Below are 20,235 nucleotides of genomic sequence, written 5' to 3' on the forward strand. Positions count from 1 at the left end.
AATTTATTCTTTCAACAAGAAAAAGGAGTTTTCCCTAATTCTTAGTTAGTTTAACAAGGATATGAATTCACCACCAGGATCCTTGCCAAGGTGATCAGGAAAGAGTGGTCTGCCTTGTTAGCAGTGTGGCTACTCTGGAATAGCAAGATTTTATACGTTTTGAAGATATGTTGTTCTTTTTTTATTTAGTGTTGGATTGAAAACACAGCCTGAATCCAAATGCCCTGAGCTTCTTGCTAATTACTGTGACATGTTGCTAAGAAAAACACCACTAAGCAAAAAACTAACCTCTGAAGAAATTGAAGCAAAGCTTAAAGAAGTGGTATGTTTTTGCTTTCTACTTCTTGATTATTCTGAAGAATGGGTTTGGGTTATTTCATTGTGTGGGTGGAGGCCTTGATCTTCAAAAACAGTTATGCAAGGTATAATAACAGGGGAAAGAGATTATTATGTCATCCAGCATATGTGTGTTTAAATCCTGTAATGCAGGCAGTGTTTCATGTCTCTGTCAGTTCACAAACTGAAAATGCCTATATCAGACTGTCATGTATTACAGTAACTAATATTAGTCTAGAAAATAATACAGGAGACTTTTACATACCAATGTCAATGTCTTTTCTGATTTAAGAGAAGGCTCTTGATGGTGGGCACATGAAGAAATTGGAGGTGTGGTGAGAGATTCATAACTGATGTGTCTGAACAGTATTAACACAGTTGCTCTTAAGGCAACATCAAGTAGCCTTTTTCTTCTTCATAGTCTACAGTGGCATTAGATCAGCATTCAAAGATTTGTCTGATTGATAACACAAATATATTAAAATCTACTTTTTTGACAGCTTTTGGTCCTTAAATATGTACAGAATAAAGATGTTTTCATGCGGTATCACAAAGCTCATTTAACAAGACGACTGATATTAGATATATCAGCTGATAGTGAAATTGAGGAGAATATGGTGGAATGGCTCAGAGTAAGTAGCCTGACATCTTTCTTTGGTTGTGCCTCTTGTTGTGATACTAATTCCCACTCTTGAACTCCAGATATCCCTCTTGCTTAGGAGAGTTCTATCTTATACTGCAGGTTACTTAGGACTACTTCTACATCTGTTTCATTGCAGTACTTCCTGAAAGCAAAAGTGTAGCTCTTTTCTTAAAATAAATGTTAATCGTAGTAGAGGTAGTGATAGATTTTTTTTAAAAATCGCATCTGATTATCGGAAGGCTTTATATATTCTGTATGCAAATGAGCAAAATGTGGAGTACTTGTGTAGGTGTGTAAATTAATTGGAGATGTTTTCTAATTGTGAAATTGAATGTAAATCAGAATGATTTGCATGCCTCATGATTCCTTCAAATCTCAGAATTCCTTGATTCTTTAATGCATGCAGATGTTTTTCAGCACTTGAATTTCTTTAAAAGAATTATCATATGCCCTGAAGGGGTAACTAGCTATGACCCATGGGAAAAAAAATGTTGCATTTATATTGCATTTATGTTGCATTGCATTTATATTTCTATTGTTGATACCTGTGTACTTTCATGCTCTTCATTTTTTTTGAGTTTATTTTGCAAGTAAAGCTTTCTGTTTGTAGTTGTTTATGTCATAGTTTAGTGTTCTGTTTGTTTGTACAGGAAGTAGGAATGCCAGCAGACTATGTAAACAAGCTGGCTAGGATGTTCCAGGATATCAAAGTGTCTGAAGACTTGAACCAAGCCTTCAAAGAAATGCACAAAAATAATAAGCTTGCTTTACCGGGTATGGTTTTCACATTATTTGCTGATTTTCTTCTCTCTTAGTGAAAAATAATCCTGTTGAATATTGAGGTAAAAATTAAATCAACCACAGACTGACCGTAGCCTTTAGGGCATTGTTGCCCCTAGATTGAAAGTGTCTGTAGACTCTACTTTCTGTTACAGTTGACACTGGAGCTATATCATCATTTATCAGTAAGTTACTGTGGGCTTTCATTGTAAGGAGTCTTGTAGATAGATTCCCTACTCTTGTAAATAAATTCCAAACAGGGGCTTGAATCAGTATCAACCAGGTGAATGCCTGAACTACTCCCTTCTTTTATGCCCTCATCATTCTTCATGAGTGCTTCATGCTGTGCTCCTCCTTTATCTGCCAGCAGGAGAGCTGGATGCACGCTATGATATGAAGAGCTTAAATCACATTTCTGAGATTAAATTTCACTGATGAGATTGGCTGCAGAACATCCAGGTTTGGACCTGCTACTGCTGAAAACCCTTGAGCAGTGCTTACAAGCATCAGCTACAGAGCTGCTTCAGGGCTTAAGGAGCTCTGCAGAGGCAAGCCAAAACAACAGAGATTGCAATCAGTGTTACTGGCAGAAAGCCAGCAGTGATAGATGGAGTACCCTCATGTTTAAGCGGGTGACACCCTGCGACTTCCTGAAAACTTGGTCCTTCATAATTGTATTTGGAGCAGAAAAAAAATGCATTTAGTTACTTTGTTTTGTCTGTCTGTTGTACCTGGAGATTCACATCACCCAATGTTGTCTTACAGCTGACTCTGTGAATATTAAAATCTTAAATGCTGGCGCCTGGTCCCGAAGTTCTGAAAAAGTGTTTGTCTCACTGCCCACGGAGCTGGAGGATCTCATCCCAGAAGTTGAAGAGTTCTATAAAAAGAATCACAGTGGTAGAAAACTGCACTGGCACCACCTCATGTCTAATGGGATTGTAAGTATGTAGGTTTGGTGTCAGTCTCAATGACTATATTTTCTGTGTATTTATAATAGTAAGAAAGCTTGTGATCCAGAAAGGCTTATATGTAAAATTGTCTTTCTGTTCACAGATAACATTTAAGAACGAGGTTGGCCAATATGACTTGGAGGTAACAACATTTCAGCTAGCTGTGCTGTTTGCATGGAACCAAAGACCTAGAGAGAAGATCAGCTTTGAAAATCTTAAACTGGCAACTGAGCTCCCTGATGCAGAACTTAGGAGGACTTTATGGGTATTTCCCTTTCTCTTCAAACAGATTGCTGCTTGGTTTTGGAGTTTTTTCCAGTACTATGAAATACTGGATTAGTATTCTTAAAGCACTGTCAGATAACGCTTTGAAACTGAAATGTGAATGCCTTTCATGCTAATTAATCAGTTGTGACAACGGTTCCTCATGCTGCTAAGCACACACAGCCTTTACATTAATGTGTTTTCTCTACCCAGTATTATCAAACTTAAGTTTTTGGAAACAAAAGATCCTTTTGACCATATGCTGATTAAAGCACACAGTTATGATTGTGGTTTGTGGAGTGGGACTTGTCTAACTCGGGGAAATCAGCAGCACCTGATAAATGTATGTTGCTTTAAAATAACTTCAGTGTTTGCTCTCTCAGACTTTTAATCATTTAGCTCAAGAATAAAGAGAGAAATCCCATAAGTCAGACTTAACACCACTTCTGTAGCTGTAAGTTCCTGCATTTTGCTGCTTTCTGTGATTGTAATTTATGCTAACATATTTCAGAAGGAGATTGGGTAAACTGTGTCTGCTGTCTGGTTTTATCTTCATGTTGCCCTCTAGCAGCTGCAAACAAAGCTGTGTGGTTTCCTCACTACAGTCTGCACAGCAGTGATCTATGTTCTTAAAAAGTAACTTTTCAATTTGGAAAGTTTGGTGTTTTATTTTCATTCTTTCCCCCTCCCTTTTCTCTGTAGTCTCTTGTAGCATTTCCAAAGCTGAAACGTCAGGTTTTATTGTATGAACCTCAAGTCAATTCACCCAAAGACTTTACAGAAGGAACCCTCTTCTCGGTGAACCAGGAGTTCAGTTTAATGTAAGATGATGTTTGAAAAATAAAATAACAATGTACTATTTTATAACTAGAGGAATTCACTTTAAGTTAACCTTTGCCCTTGACAGATTCAGCTAGACACATGCTTTACTGCCCTGTCCTCACTTAGTTTTGGCAATAGTCATGCTTCAAGTAAGTGGCTGGCCTAGCTGACCTCCAGCAGCCCCTTCAGATACATGTTTCTATGATTCTATCTCTGAAATAAAATGTCTTTTAGGGTCACTTAGGGATCAGGTGCAAAGTTGTAGGCTTTTCTATCTTCCTATTCTAATGAGTTTCCAAAGAAAATGGTGTGTTAAAAAAGGAGTGAAACTACATAATAATATTTTATGCTGTCAAAAGCCATTTTTTTTTGTGTGGCTTTCACTAGAGGAGTGTCTTTATTTCAGTGAGAATTGCAGTGCTCTCTTACTGGTGCTTTGAAATCCCTCAGAGCATAAGATAGTATAAAGAGAGAACATCTGAATGGTAAATATTACATTCAGCATGTTTTACTTTGATCTTTGCCTCTCTTTACTCTCAGTGACTATGATTAGAACTGGCTCCTTGCTAATAATCTTAGAATCTGGGCCTCATTCTCAGTAGCAGCTGGACTTCTGGATCTGTGGGGAGAGAGACAAATCTGCTTTCTTCGGGTTCGGTTTCTTGCCTAAATGTTTGCCGTGATGTTTGTCCCTGTCATCAGGATCATGAGCTTTAGGAAATGATGGGAGGGCATGACAGAAGAGACAGGCTGTACAGAAAGCTTGTGGGTGATTCCATAAGAAATGCTGTCAGCTTTCTTTGTTACACCTGCTGGGTTTTGGCCCTTTTTTTCTGCTAGACAGACAGTTCTTTTGATGGACTTAACCAGTCCAATTTCCTAAACTTTGTTTTAAAAACTTCCTCCAAAGAACCCTAGTTTCCTATCATTAAATCTAATTCTCTGAAATGTTGCCCTTTAACACAGTCCTGGTGACTTTTCCACTTTAGGTGCTGTCAGTTTCAGCTGATGGATTTTTTGATACTGGTCTATTCAGGTTTTATCATCAGAGACGCTGCCATTGAGCTGTCATCCAGCCATCTCACAGCAGCAATGCTGATAGCCTATAAATATCTGATGCGTGGTGGCACCTTTTGCTGCTACAATTTCACTTTGACAGGAATTCCTTCATTGAAAATGTATTTTTTGCTTATTTTCATACAATACAACTCTTTCAGAAAAAATGCTAAAGTTCAGAAAAGGGGCAAGATAAACTTGATTGGTCGATTGCAACTTACTACAGAGAGAATGCGGGAAGAGGAGAATGAAGGCATAGTCCAGCTAAGAATATTACGAACACAGGCAAGTAAAATACCAGAGGAATATAAGATGACCCTGTTTCTTTCATTGTGTTGGCATTCCTGCATGCTGTCCATGTCTGAATGTTGATGTATGGAACAAATGCTTTTGAATTCCATTGGAACTTACCTTTGCCATTTGGCTTAGAGCCTTTGTGAATACCAGATTTTTGCCTGTGTGTTTGTGCACTTGTAGCTGTCAGCCTCCTGTTCTGATGTGTGAGGGCATCATTTTTAAAGATGACAAAGCAGATTCAAAGCAAGCTGTACAGCCGTGCGTGGTAGTGGGTGTCAGCAGCAGATGGTAAAATAGACTGACTGGAGCCACCAGCAGCAGCAAACAATCCTCCTGGTCTTAAGATCTCTGATTGCTCTGTATGAAGAGAGTAGAGTCATCTGAGAGATGGGATCACACTTTATAGTAGCAGTATGAGTTTTTGAGAGGCCCTCTCTTTAGAGGGAGGCTTTCCAAGTCCATCTTAGATATACAGACTGCAGCTTCCTTCTCTGTGGCCGAGTCAGGTCTTTTGAGCTGACAGTTCGAAAAAAATGATTTGTTTTTTTTCTAGACATCAGAGATTATTACCTATACTGAGTGTCAAAAATTCATCTGACCTTCAAATGCAGGTCTTATTAGTCAAATTAGATTCCAGGCCATGCCCCATGTGGAGTGTACCACCTGACTCAGCATCTTGGCCATACTTGCTGGAAATGGGTACTTCTGCTCAAAGAGTGAATTAACATTAGGGTTTAATGAGTAATTCACGCCTTAGGTATAAGACTTAGCTGCAGATTTGACTGCATTTACATCTCTTGCTTCTTGCAAGTATTAATTTCTTTTCCTTTGTTAACTTCTTTGAAAGCATATCAGTATATACTTAAGCTAAGAAAGGCAGCATATGTCTGATTTTTATGGAAAAAAAAATACAGATTTCCTTGCTGCCTTGCCTTACCAAGAGCTCCCTGGCAGTGTTCAAAGCCAGGCTGGACAGAGCCTTGGGGTGGCATGGTTTAGTGGATGTGTCCCTGCCAATGGCAGGGGGGTTGGAACTAGATGATCTTAAGGTCCTTTCCAACCCTAACTATTCTATGATTCTATGCTGTGGTCACTTTGTAACTTCACCCAGGAGTTTTGAAAAGCATTACTCATTTTTCCTGTTGTCCCCCCCCCCAGGAGGCTATCATCCAAATAATGAAAATGCGGAAGAAAATTACTAATGCCCAGCTTCAGACTGAACTGGTAGAAATATTGAAAAACATGTTCTTGCCACAGAAGAAAATGATAAAGGAGCAAATTGAGTGGCTTATAGAGCACAAATATATCAGAAGAGATGAGTCGGATATCAACACCTTCATATATATGGCATAATTGGAGGACTCTGCGGGATGCTGAGCACACAGCCGGAGGGGGCTTGGACAGACAGCCGCACCTGTTGTGCTGCAGAAGGACTTGTTTTGACTTTTGTTACGCATTAAGATCCCTGCCTTACCTTACAGAGGACTATATTTTGCCAATTTCATTCAGCTAGCATGATGGCATTCCCTTCATGTTGCACACTTTTAACAGCATGCTGTTTTGTGGGAAACTTGCATTCATGAAGAGCCCATTGTGAACTTTTTAAAAGTAGATTTGATTTACACCCACCAGGAAGAATACAGGTTTGGGTTTTTAGATGACCAGTACTTGCACAAGGAAAAACTATTCAAATATTCATGCACTGAGGAACTGCTATTAGTTTTGTTTTGGGTTTGGTTTTTTTGGGGGGGTTGGGGTTTGTTTTTTGTTTTGTTTTTTTAATGCAGTTAGGACTAGAAGTAGCACTTTCACTTTTGTGTTTTGGATCAAGAGAATAATGTACTGTCTACTTTTGATCCTTTTTATGTAATAACATTTGAGAGACACAAACCATGCATCACAACTGATACGTATTTGTTGCAGTTAAAACCTGTTGGCTAGAGCAGTGCTTCAATCTAGTAACTGGATTTTAAAAATTGACACAGAAGTGACATAAAAGTAATTCCAAGTCATGAGTGATATTTTTCCTTAAGCAAGAGATCGTTGTTTTTAAATTGTTTGCTGTAAACACGTGGATATACGTTATTTGTTACCTGATTTGGACAGATGATTTGCTACAATCCTTTTTGGGAAGGTAAAACTTTTTCTCCTCACTGTAAAAGCAGTTTTCATGGGTGGGCCTGCTATACCGAACAGAAATATTAAGTGTATTTCTTTGTACATTTAATATTTATATTCCAGATATTTAAGTATGACTGCATATACCTGAATGCATTAAAGAGTAATTGATGCACAACTACCCCAGAAAGAAAGTAACACTTGAAGATCTCCGGACTAATTCCTCATTGGTGACTTTACGTACATGCAAGGTTAATGCCATTGGGCTGGTTTCTCGCTTAGAAGTCAACATCTTTATATGAAAAACACTCTGCTTTTTATTTTTGAAACTGGCAGGGTAGGAAATACAGTTCTAATGGAAATGGTAAAAAAAACAAGGAAAAATAGCTTGTTTAGTGTATGCAGAGAGTGCCAAATACGCGTCAGGAATTTCAGCTTTTTAATGTTACCTCTTCTATTTTCAATCATCTGAAGTAGTCGTTTGGCACTGCCTTGCTCTCTCTGCTCCTCTGAAATGTCCCAGCATGTACTGGACTGATAACATGAGACACTGGAGCAGAGTTGCTGTCCTGGGACAAAAGGTAAGTTGCACTCTACTCAGTTCTGTATGAATATTCTTCTGTAAATCACAAGTGTGCAGAATGTTTTTTAATTACCCAATTCAAGTACTATATCTAAAAGTCTCATCTTCAATGGAAAGCGGGAAAAGGATACAATTAACTTTAGTCAAAAAGGAAAACCTTCCAGTTGGTTAAGAGGAGTTTTGCATTCACATAGTTTCATTAAAGTGTACAGTAAGAGTGGCTGGACAGCAGACTCTGCAGGGGTGGCTGTTTGGACCCTTAAACAAGCTACACACTCTACTACTAATGTAAATGCTAGTGTGACTGCCCGAGAACAGTGTGTATGTGGAGATCTACTTGAGTAGGAGGGGTTTGGTAGTGCAGGTTTGAGAGAATGAGAGATGGAGAGAAACCGAGACCTGGCCAATTCCAGCTGATTGAAATCCCATATCTTAACCATGCTTTTATGGTTACTCAAAAGTCAATGCTGTTTAAAACTACTGCATCTTTTTATGTTGACCCTATGGTGTTGCAGTTCAGAATCAAAAGCAAGTGGTGCTCTGGGTAGTTAACTAGTAAAAACTGTTTGAACATTAGGAAACTCTAATAAAAGACCCTGCTGCAAGACTTTCAGTCTTTGTAATTTAGAAGTAATAAATGCTCGCTTGGGATTACTGGGGGAAGACAGGACAGGACAGTCTGAGCACACTTTTCAACATAAAAATTCCAGCCCTTAACCAGAGAACAAGAGGCATGAAATTGTCATGCAAAAAGAGCTGCAAAGGGGATGATGCCGATTTTGAAGCCATTGATTTAGATTTGAGAGGTGTTTAAGAGGCTGCATCTCATACAGCTGTTGAGGGAGCTGGAGTGTGTGCAGAAAGCAACAGGTTGCTAAAACGTAAAGAGCTGCATGTTCCCTCAACTGATAAGTGTGAACCAATACAACCTAATCTCTACATTTCTCAACACCTGGGATGCAGAAATAGAATTGGTAATGTGCCTATGACATGGTTGTTTTTCTTTATACCGGAAATGGATGTCGGGTTTTTTACTGACTCTTGAGACTCACACCAGCAAATCTGTTCAAGATGCAGAATCGTGTTTAGTGTCATTCATCAGGTCACTTTCACCAATATGCACTTAAAACTAGTATCACCTGGGGCACAGGAAGATAGCTGGGGTAAACTGTTATTTTGGGGAGGGCAAAGTTCAGATCTAAATGAAAATGAACTATTCTTCACTTGCAATATGGCAACAACGCACTTTTAAGGCTGCAATTTTTAGCTATGAATATATATGTCCAAAGACCTAGCTTAAAGAGGTGCTGCATCTGAAAAGCATGTTGCCATGCACACTGCCACAGTGAGTAGCTATGGAATGAAATCTGGTGTAGAAGAGAGTAGCGAAAAAATCACTTTTAATGGGTTCAATTAAGAAATACTGTTAAATCTTTCTCTGTCCCAACAACTTGATGAGGATCTCAGTTTCAATTCTGAAGTCTTCCATTTTCTCTTTCCACAGTCAATGTCCCTCCCTTCTTTTCCTACTCACCTATCTTTCATTTGTTATGACTGTAATGCCATTGTGTTTCCAAAAGACAATGTGACTTTCTCATTTTCACCTTTTTAACTGATTCCAAATGTTCTGAATGTTCACGTGTTGCATTTAGTTGCATTGGGAAGCCATTGTCCTGTAAAGTGCAAATTTAGAAATACAGTTGGCACACAAAAAGATTTGATAGTTTTACAGAAAGATTTCCTATCTTCAACTGTTTTCTATTTTCATCTAAATGACTGGGATGCTATCTTTGTAATTCTTTGAGGTCATATTTGTGAAATAAACAACACACGAGAGCTCTCCTGTCGTATACACTATATGTAGTCTGGAGTGTTGAGCAAACTTGAGTTCCTGAGTTGTAATATCTATCTACGTATGATATTTCCAATTTTGAATGTGTGCCACTACCGAGATAATAATGCTGTACGATTTTGAATGGTGGTAGTTTCTGTATGGCAGTCCAGCTGAACTATTTTGATGTACTGCTTAATTTTTGAATTTTATTTTTTAAGTTGTATAATTTATTTTCTTGCAGAATAAAAATGTAATATAAAAGACTGTTCATTTAGTGAGCTGGTTTGGTGTCTTCCCCTGCAAAAGTTTTAAATCTAATTCAGGTGCCACTCCTGCAAAATGCCACTATGAAATTTGCCTGATTCCAGGTCCCAAAGTCTCTTATGATCAGAGTACTAAAAAGAAGGGTGAAGACTTCCAGTTCCTTTCTTGTTCTGAATTTTCAAGTACGTAAGGTTATATGAAGAGCTATTTAGTCTTCCAAATTGTGTTTAAAGATGAGCTGTAGTCATTCAGCTCCAGCATATCACAGCCTGCTGTGCCAGAACAGTAGACAAACAGCGATGTGGGGCCAGTCGATGGTCTGACGGTTGCTTTCACTGTAATGAAATGTAATGTTTCTTCTCTGACTGTCCTTGCCTTTTAATGTGAATCTGTTCTTACATTTCAACTCCTTTTTTTCCAGAGTGCCCCAGCTGCCCACAGTGGTTTGTGCTTTCTGGTATATGCAAAGGTTAGAACTACTTGTACAGGATACAGAGCTATTTTTGAGTGACTCTTCCATTCCTGCAGGCAGGACGTTGATGGGCAGCTGACATTATTTTCATGTTAGGGCAGTGCAGTCTTTCTGAGCAATGGTTTTCCAGGTGGAGTTGTTCTCTAGAAGTACACCGTTTGCCACAGGAGTTCCTTAGCGGAATCAGCTCCTACCAGTGTAAATTTATCACTATTTAGGTAGAATCATTGACCTAAGTATGAAAAAAAAACCCCACCCCAAACCCTAAACCTGCTTCATTCTTCTGCCAAACCCAGAGCGTGGCTTGTTTGCTTTCTCTCTTTGCTTTACATGTCAACATAGAACCATCAAGTCGTTTAGGTTGGAAAAGACCTTTAATATCGTCAGGTCCAACTACTAACCCCGCACTGTGAAGTCCACCATGTCCCTAAATGCCACATCTACAGGTCTTTTAAACACCTCCAAGGATGGTGACTCAACCACTTCCCTGGGCAGAACCGTTTCTGTGAAGAAATATTCCCTAATTTCCCTGGCACAACTTGAGGCCATTGCACAACTTGAGGCCATTTGCCTTTGCCCTATGGCTTGTAATCTGGGAGAAGAGACCAGCACCACCTTGCTGCACCCTCCTTTCAGGAAGCTGTAGAGGACGATAATGTCCCCTCTGAGCCTTCTTTTTTTCAACCTGAACAACCTCAGTTCCCTCAGCTTCTCCTCACAGGACTTGTGCTCCACTCACAACATCTCTCTTGACTTCTCTCTGTAGGTGTGGATATGGTGCCTTCATTTCACCCTCATTTATTGTAGTGATGGAGATCTGCTGTGTATCTTCAGTTGGATATTGTGCTCCAAGTCCCACATGTGATCTAAAATGCACATGTAAGGGAGAATGGTTGGGGATGTGTAGGCTGCTGCTTTGAGCTGCTGATCTGGGACACATCAAAGCGAATCTCATCTCCTGAGCTAAGGAAGAGCAGTACAGTGCGCTTGGTTTTAATAGACTGAAAGACCAAACACTGAAAATTAGCAACTTTGAAATGAGTGCCGTTATAGCAGTTCTTGTTGCGCAGAGCTGCTGAACGCATTAGAGAAGGCAGTGCACTGTGGTTTTCGTTTTTAAGACCACAGTCCAATATATACACACAGCTTAGGATTTACTCTCTATTGCAGTCATTGATTTCTGCTGCTTGAAGGCAGTCAGGAACTTACCACATCTCCTGTAGCAGGCAGTTGGAATCGGCTGAGCCCATGTAAAAGTGCAGGATTTATTGCACTGAACAGGCAGGCCCCGGCTTCAACCATCGCTTCTGAAGGAGCAGAGGAGGTGTGAAATGAGCTCCTGGCTGAGGTGTATCCCCCAGTGCTGCAGCCAGCCCTGGTGGCAGCAGGCTGGCTGGTTGCCAGCAGCTATTCACTAGCTTCTGTACCAAGTGGCATGAAGGAAATGGCCAGGGCTTCAGCTGGGAGAGAATCCAAACATGGACATGAATGAGCTTCACAAAGCAGAAAGGTAGAGAATAAGGCAGAAATGTGTTCACAGAACCCTGTGACATCAGTAGGGCTGCTTGGTAAAACCAGCACAAGACTGGTCTAAAATGCTGCCAGAGGCCCTGTTTCCAGGGGACACTGGGGATCAGTGAGGTCAAAAGGGGCTAGACAAATTCCTCACTAAACAGCGAAGGTGGATGCTGGGGAAGTCCAGGGAAACTGCCCTGACTCGTGCTCAGCTTCAAGTGGTGGCTGTAGGGGGTGCTCATCTCCTTAGATTCCAATCTAAGATCTGGAATTCTAAATACAAATTATCCTGAAACATCTTGAAGCCCTCCCAGAGGAAAAGGACTACAGAGGAAAGATGGGGGACAAGAGGTAGTAACAGATGCGGGAGGGGAGGAGGAAGATGTATGGAGATCATCGAACCAGGACTGAAGCTGTAAATCGCTGGGAAACACTCAGCAGAGCACCCTTGTCAGTGATGACCCTCTCCTGAAGGTGAGCGAGCAGCCCCTGGCTGCTGTGTCATGGGGAGGGACACAAATCCCACAGAAAAAAGGGTTCCTTCCCAATTTCTCCTGCTGTTTGGTCAGGGTGAGGAGGAGGCTGGCCTGGACACCCTGCCGCCAGGATGGGGTCATGGGGGGAGCCGTGTAAAGAAGCAGATGTGGGGGAAAGTGCAGCCCAAATTGCAGGGAGATGGGCAGCACTGCCATGTGTTCCAGCACGCTCCTGCATGCACAGGGAATGCTGGTGGCAATGGATTTTTGCCTGGCCTATGAAAGGCATTCTTTATCTTTTGGGGACTTTTTTATATGGGATTAGAAGATCTGTACCCTGAAATGTGTTTACTGACTCTGGGGAGGGAACATTTCCTTTTTCTTCACTTCTCTCTGCACTGGAGCTCTTGATCAGCTTCCTTTAAACTGATGTTATTTCAAGAATATCTGCTATCTTGGAGACTCAAAGTTGCAGAATAATTAGATCGTTCTATTATAGTGCTGTGTTGTATCTTCTAAATCCCCATGGAGTCAATCATTACCTTGCTGAAAACTGGTAAATTGCCCCTGTCCTTGCTCAGCCTTTAGCCAGGGACAGGATGCTCTGTGTGACAGTCGTATTTCAGCAATATCCTAACCAGCAGACCATCGTACTCCAAGGAGTCAGTGGCCACCATACCAGTTAATCTCGGAAGGTGTAGGCTACCCTACAGCACAGCTGTGCTATGATGTGGCCTGGATGCAGTTTGGCCTTCTGGCCTTTCTTGTGCTACACCTATCCCCCCACCACAGAAAATACGTGGCCAGCTAACTGTAACTAAGGAACCTGTAAGAGCTCCCTCCTGGCACTGGCAATTGCATCACCTGCACGTTGTCTTTATCTGAAAGTGAAGCTGCCTGTTCTCAGGTGAGCATCCTTTAGCAGTAGGAGAGATGACCAGAACTATTTTCTTTTCAGAAGATCCTACACGAGCTCTAAAGACCAGAACACTGGGAAACCCCTTCATGTAGGACCTGCACCATGGGCTGTGCCCCAGCTGGAGATGCTGCACATCTCAGGGGTCACAGTGTCTGAAGGGAGGTATTATCCTCTTTATTTGCAGCGTCTGCAAAGCAAGAAGCTAAACACACAGACACACACCTCATGCTTACACACCAGTTCCACTTTACTCACTACAGTATGGTAATATATAGCATACAGATAGGAGTCTGAGCTATGAAGCCAAACAGAAACCACATCAGCCACAGTGACTGTTTCCAGTCACTATAAATTCCATTCTATAAGCAATCACTCCCCAGGCGGTTTTCCAGCCTGACCTTGCACCCATGCACACAAACACTCCTTGGCTTGCTCAAGACCCAAGGGCACTATCAGCAATACTTCTATCCACACAGCAGGAACAGGACCGCTTCCCCCCTTCCCACATCTCCCCTATTTTGTTTTGCACAATTAAGGTGACAAGCACTTTGGCTTCAGTTCTTTGCAAGTTGGCAACAAGTCTCCAGGGGACTGGAGGAAAAGCAAAGCAGTGATATCCAGGCTCCAAAGACAAGATCTCATCAATCCATTGGCCAGACACACTGCAAGTCTTGGGAACCTGGAGATAGATGCTGCAAAGGTCCATATGGACTCAACTCCAAGGTGATTACAGGGTGTTTCTTTCTGCTCATCTTTCATCATCTTTCCAAGTCTTTGAGAATGGTGACACCCCTGCCATCTTCAGTAAGTGGTTTTCCAAGCTCAGGCATGATGTTCCCTTCTCTTTACTTCCAAAGACACAGTCATTGACTTTCCTTATCCCCTTCTCTGCTTAAGGAGTCTTAAATCACACAAAACCAGCTTCTTGACATTAGCATTTGAGGACGCAAGGTTCAAATACAAGTTAGTTATTATTACTTCAATAGTTACTTAAGCTGACTTTTGCTTTTTCACTGTGAGGGTGATGAAACACTGGTGCAGCTTGCCTAGAGAGGTTGTGGAGTCTCCATCTGTGGAAGCAGTTAAAACCCAGCTAGATACAGTCCTGGGCAGTCTGCTTTAGGTGATCCTGCTTGAGCAGGGGATTTGGACTAGATCAACTCAAGAGGTCACTTCCAACCTCTACCATTCTGTGATTCGTGCCAACCACAGGCTTCTTGGCCTGCCCTTCCCTCCTGGATGGCCCTCTTATAACAGCGGAGGCCATCCCTCACATTCAGGTCTGGCATGGCATGTGTCCCCACTGCTTAACACCTGCTGGGTTGCAGCCAACAGCAGAGCTAAAGGTTCCTGGTGGCAAACACAGAAGCCAACCCAGTCTCGCCCTTTGCTATAGTAGGAGGCATTTGGCCAGCCTCAGTCCTTGCACCTCATTGTCAATGCACAGTTTCACCTGCCTCATTAAGAAACAAGTCGCCACCATGGCAATGCACACACAGATTTGCATTAGCAGTATAACTACTACTGGGTGCAGCAGCATGTTGAAGATGCTGGTGGCAGTGGGTACCAGCCAAAGAAAATTTCCCACCAGTGGTTTTCTCCCACCCTCTTAATTTGTTCCATTACTTGCTTTATAACACTACTGTTGTGATGTACAGTTATTAGGATCTTTCTAGCTTCTGCTTTAGCATTTTCTAGCAGCTGCTGTAAATTTGCATGCTCTAACACCTTTTTTACAAGTGACAAATCCATACCAATAGGGGTTGAGGTTATACTATGATACAAGGTGTAGTTTCTTATTAGCAACTGGATAGCAAATACAGGTGATTTATACACAAAATCACAGTCTCTAATAATAGCTATGTTGCAAGCACCTGTATTTGAGTTGTTAAACACAGTCTGGTTATAGTCTTTATTGATTTGCACATATTTACAACAGAATTAGCTGCAATGATTGCTAAGTAAGCCAGAAAAGTATTGATTGGAGAGGGCTCCACACCTACAGCACTCATCATAGTATTTGCAGTTTAATGTAGACTTTTCAGTTGCCCCCAAGTGATGTTTTGCAAATCATTCCTTTTTCTCTTCCTCCGTCTCATTCTGCTTGGGGTCTTCAAGGTCAGCTCCTGCATCTGAGGCATCAGGTTCTTCAACTTGTCTGTCCAGCTCATGATATGGCTTGACAAACTTTGCAGGTAGCCACCACAGACCTGTAGGTAGGAGGACACAAACATACCTCCTCCCCCAGGTTATCAGTTCCACAGGCCCTTCCTTTGTCTGCGGGCTCAAAGGACCATGATACCATACCTTAGCATGTTCAGAAGGTGGGCTATCAGAGCCAAAATAGCGTTGTACTGCAGTGACAGGAGTATTCATGGAAGATTGAGTGCAATTTAAAAAATTCAGTGTATCGATGGCATTGTCTACTTGTTCTTGAGGGACCATATTCCCCCCTTTCTCGTTTCTGTAGCATGGATTTCAGAACAGCGTGAGTTCATTCCACAATCCCCTAGCCTGTAGGGGAGTGGGGAATACCAGTGACATGTGTGACACCCCACTGCTGTAAACACTGTGATAAAGCTAATGAGGTATATGCAGGGCTGTTGTCTGTTTTCAGCTGGGAAGGAACTACTAAGGTAGTAAATGCACATATTAAATATCGGATGACATCACAAGCCTTCTCTCCTTTATGGGCAGAGGCTGAAATCATATGCGAAAATGTGCCAACAGGCACATGAACATAAAGGCACCAAAGGAAGCAATGTGTGTAACATCTGCTTGCCAAACCTCATTTGCCTTTAAGCCTTGAGGATTTACACCCATGGCAAATGAGGATTAAGCCATTGACTGACAGTCAAGGCAAGACCTGGCAATTTGCTTTGCTGGGGAAGGAGACAGGCTAAAGTGTTTCTTTAAAGCAGAGGCATTAGGATGAAAAAATGAATGTGAAGCAGCCACAGAAAGCAAACTGCACAATGTTAATGGTCAAGGAGTCTGCTATGTCATTCCCTGCAGTCAAAGGGCCGGGAAGGTTGGAATGCAATCTAATATATCCAATAAAACCAGAATAATTCCTAGTTTCCAAACAATGTTTTAGCTTCAGCAAAATGTCAGAAAGTGCATGGCTATTGTTTTCTTTTAACACACTAAAAGGAAGGTGTGATTACAACCAAACAACAGATTCGGAGTCACAAGCGATATTTAAGGATTTTACAGGGAACAACTGTAGCCCAAGTAAGACTGCAGCAATTTCAACAAGACATGTAGAGCCATCCACATGTGTAACAGAGGACTGCCAGGAATCATTTTCAAACCAAACAACAGCAGCTTTGCCAGAGCCATCAACAAAAATAGTTTTGGCATCCTGAATGGGTTGTGTTTGACCTACAAATCGCTCCTGTAGATCAAAATCTGAAAAAGCTTTTAGCAATTTATGTTTCAGAGTACCATAAAAAATTTTCCCATAAAGTCTGCTAATGCTATTTGGAAAGACACAGACTGAGCAAAAAGGAACTGAAAGTCTGTTACAATTAATGGTAAATACAATTCTGCAGGGTCATCGCCTGGCAAATGTTGAAGCCTCGTAAAGCCTTTGGCAATTAAGCCAACAATCATATCTAATGGTTTTGTCACAGTCTTTATCTTCATATGTGGTAAAAAAAAAACCATTCCCAAAAGTAAACAGAGTTACTGTCAATTTGACATATAACTCCTAATGATCTTCGTTGCATATTAACAATGAGCAGAGAAATCGTCAAGTGTCCTAACAAAAGACCCATAAATCCCTTTGGTAAAGGTCCCCAGACATTGGTGACTATACCTTTAATCCAGCCAGGCATCGCCTGTTATGGCAACTGCAAGATCAGAGATGGAGTGTTTGCTGCAAAAACCCTGGTGTTTTGAGGGGCACTGGGTTTCGCCACGCTCCCCTGGAGTTTCCCGACAAAGGGTTTCCATCCTTATCAAATTTAGATTTACATTGATTGCTCCAGTGATATCTTTTCCTGCATATGGGACAGAGTTCAGATGGCATTGTTTCTTTCTGCCTTTTTTTCTTTTTAGAACACATTTTACTAATCTGTTCTTCCTGTCCACAGTTAAAATATTTTTACTGACTCATATTAAGTTTAGTTAATGCAGCAGCCAATACAGAAGCCTTATGAGTCTCCATATTGATATCCTGACATGTTTTAATATATCAGCCACATCTGTAAACTTTTCCCTGACCAGGGCTAAAGCAGCTTTGCAATCTCCAGTTTCATTTTCATATGCTAGCTGAAATAAAAGCACACGAGCAGCCTCAGGATTATCAATCGTCCTTTATATAGCATTGTTTAATTGGTCTATAAAAGACACGTGGGGTTCCTGAGATGGTTTGAGAGCACTTGCAAAAGAAGTAGTTTTTTTTCCTGATAGAGGTGCTTGCCTGCAGGCTTGAACAGGCAACTTGCTGGAATACCAGAGTGTTTAGATTAGTTTGATTATGAGGGTGCAACCATTGCCTGGAGCCTGTTAACATGTCAGCATCTATTGGTATTCCTCCTTGAACATTATCTAATACCTGTAAAGCCACCAAGTCACTATATTCCAGTCTCCACACTGAACACTGAGTGGGTGTCAAAATCATTTGCATTGAAGTTTGCCAATCCCACGGCACCATAGATCCAGTACTAGCTACCATTTCTACCAGACTTAATGTATAAGGACTTTGAAATCCATTTTCCATCACTGATTTTTTCAACTCCTTCGGCACTGTGTATAGAATACTTTAATGTACCAGTTGTTGTTGTCCCTGCCCATCTGTAGGAGCCTCCTGGTTAACTAACAGCTGGCCAAATGGTTCTTTATCAAGGTCAAGGGAGGTGTGGTAGATTGAGGAGCATGAGGAATATGCAATGTGAATGCCTTTAACAGAGTCAGAAGTGAGTATAATTTTGGCTCCTTGTCTGAATCTATGGGTCTAGGACCAAAAGGATTATCAGCCTTCTCAGAAAAGATATTTTCATCCTTCTGTCTTTGCTCTTCAAATTGTCAGTATTTTGGTCATGTGTTTAATGATGTTTCTGAATTATATCCTCAGCAGGTTTTAAATTATATAATGCAGAATAGATAAAACACCATGTCACTATTAAATCAGTAGGAACCTCCATACCAAGGCAATTTCAAGTCTGCAAATGTTCTCCCACTCTCTCCCATATCTGAGTATGAAATGACCCTGTTGCTGGAAACTGGTTGCAATTTGTTCTGACCCATAACAAAAGATTCATTGCTTGCCTCTCAGCCAAACGATATCCAGAGGATTTTAAAATTTGTTGTAATAAGACCTTCAAATATAATTTCTATTTGGCTGATTGTACTTGTCCTGTTTTTCAAATGCAATCCCATGATTCCGCATTCAATGAGTATTACTAACCTGTAACAGGTGAATGACGGTACCAGAAATTCCCCTTCAGATCACGCGGATGCTGCAGTATTGAGCAGTTTAGTGTCTCACATGGAGCACCATTTGTGGTGTCTGTTGAAACAAGGGGAACACAAAATCACAAAATGGAATTTATAAACCTTTAGAATTAGTTTTAAGCAATGTTAAGTTCAATGGCTTTGTAACAGTAGCAGTGGAAAATTACTGAGGTGCATAATACATAGAAAAAAATAGAGTATATATAGAGAACATACTGGCACAAGATAAATCGTTATAGTTGATGTGGTCTTAAGAAAAACAGTTTAGAAAAACAGGACACAGGGATAAGGAGTATCTGGGAAGAGCAGGAGTCCAGGACAGGCTACGGGTAAACTAACTGATAAGTAGGAGGATAGGGGGATTATTATGTCTCTGGTGCTAGTGAACCAATTAAACTGGTATAAGCATCTACTGCACGTGCTTCAAAGGCTGCCAGAAGTGATGAAGATTGTTGGAAGAAGTAAACGACCCTCAGAGACCACCACCACAGTTCTGTATGCATGCGGGGAGCTTTCTGGAAAATGATGTAATCCATACGTAGCCTCATGAATATGTATGTGTGCCCAGGGACTATATAAGGATGGCTTGTGTAGTAATAGAGAGACACATGTTAGGAGGAGTTATCCCCTGTGTCTCCCGGCGCCGCAATAAAGAATACCTGCTTGTCAGCTTGAAAACTTTGTTGGCAAGTTTGTTCCTGGAGTTTTCTCCGAATCAATCTGGCGACCCAGATGGGACCCTCTCTGCTCGGCTGCAGGACCCGCTGAGGACAGGGCTCCCTAGGGCCCTTGGGAATTTTTCCCGGAGGGACCCCTCGACTCATTCGGATCACTGCGGGAGCAAACAAGGACCATCTTCATAAAATGTATTCTTTTCTTTTCTATAGTCTGTAAGGTGCAGGGGGCATCTTGCACAAAGACTGCATTGGTAATTGGGTTGGTTTGGTATGCGTACGCAAGGTTTGGAAGCCTTCCGTAAATCGAGGTAAGAAATCTCGTAGGTAAAGGCATATACCCGGCTGCTAGCGTCCGTTTGGTATACACCCACAAGAAGCAGGGGGCTTCTTGTGGTTTGGGTCCTGCAAGATGCAGGGGGTGTCTCGTGGAAATTGTTTTGGATCTTGTTGTGGCTTGTGACATTAAAGATTTTGGTCTTGTGATTTTGGTATTGGTGACAGGATATTATAACTGTGTTATTAACTGTGGTTTGTTTGATAGAATTTTAGTCTCTGTCTGTTTCAAGTGTTGTAACTGTGTGGAGTGTGTCTGTGGGATCCCGTGTGTGTGTGAGTGAGAGACTGATAATGGAAAATCAGCAGAGTGAAGAGATCATGCAAAAGAGTCCTTTAGGGTGCATTTTGGCACACTGGAAAGAACTGGGAGGGTCTCCTGGGGGCTCGGTAAATAAGAAAATGTTGTCCAGCTGTTTTGAAAAATTTTGTA

General features: G+C 41.3%; 1 protein-coding gene across 1 annotated transcript in view; it reads left to right on the plus strand.

Moving 5' to 3' along the window:
* The window catches only part of CUL5 (cullin 5), a 32,364-nt gene extending 22,413 nt beyond the window's left edge, over positions 1–9,951 (plus strand). Inside the window, exons 12-19 of the mRNA XM_034074160.1 lie at positions 190–322; positions 837–968; positions 1,630–1,753; positions 2,525–2,700; positions 2,816–2,977; positions 3,679–3,797; positions 5,016–5,139; positions 6,310–9,951. Of these exons, the coding sequence (XP_033930051.1) occupies positions 190–322; positions 837–968; positions 1,630–1,753; positions 2,525–2,700; positions 2,816–2,977; positions 3,679–3,797; positions 5,016–5,139; positions 6,310–6,504 (1,165 nt within the window). The 3' untranslated portion in view covers positions 6,505–9,951. The remainder of the gene's footprint in view (positions 1–189; positions 323–836; positions 969–1,629; positions 1,754–2,524; positions 2,701–2,815; positions 2,978–3,678; positions 3,798–5,015; positions 5,140–6,309) is intronic.
* Positions 9,952–20,235: the final 10,284 nt, after the last annotated feature.

This window comes from Melopsittacus undulatus, chromosome 2 (assembly GCF_012275295.1).
Source record: "Melopsittacus undulatus isolate bMelUnd1 chromosome 2, bMelUnd1.mat.Z, whole genome shotgun sequence".
Classification (NCBI taxonomy): domain Eukaryota; kingdom Metazoa; phylum Chordata; class Aves; order Psittaciformes; family Psittaculidae; genus Melopsittacus; species Melopsittacus undulatus.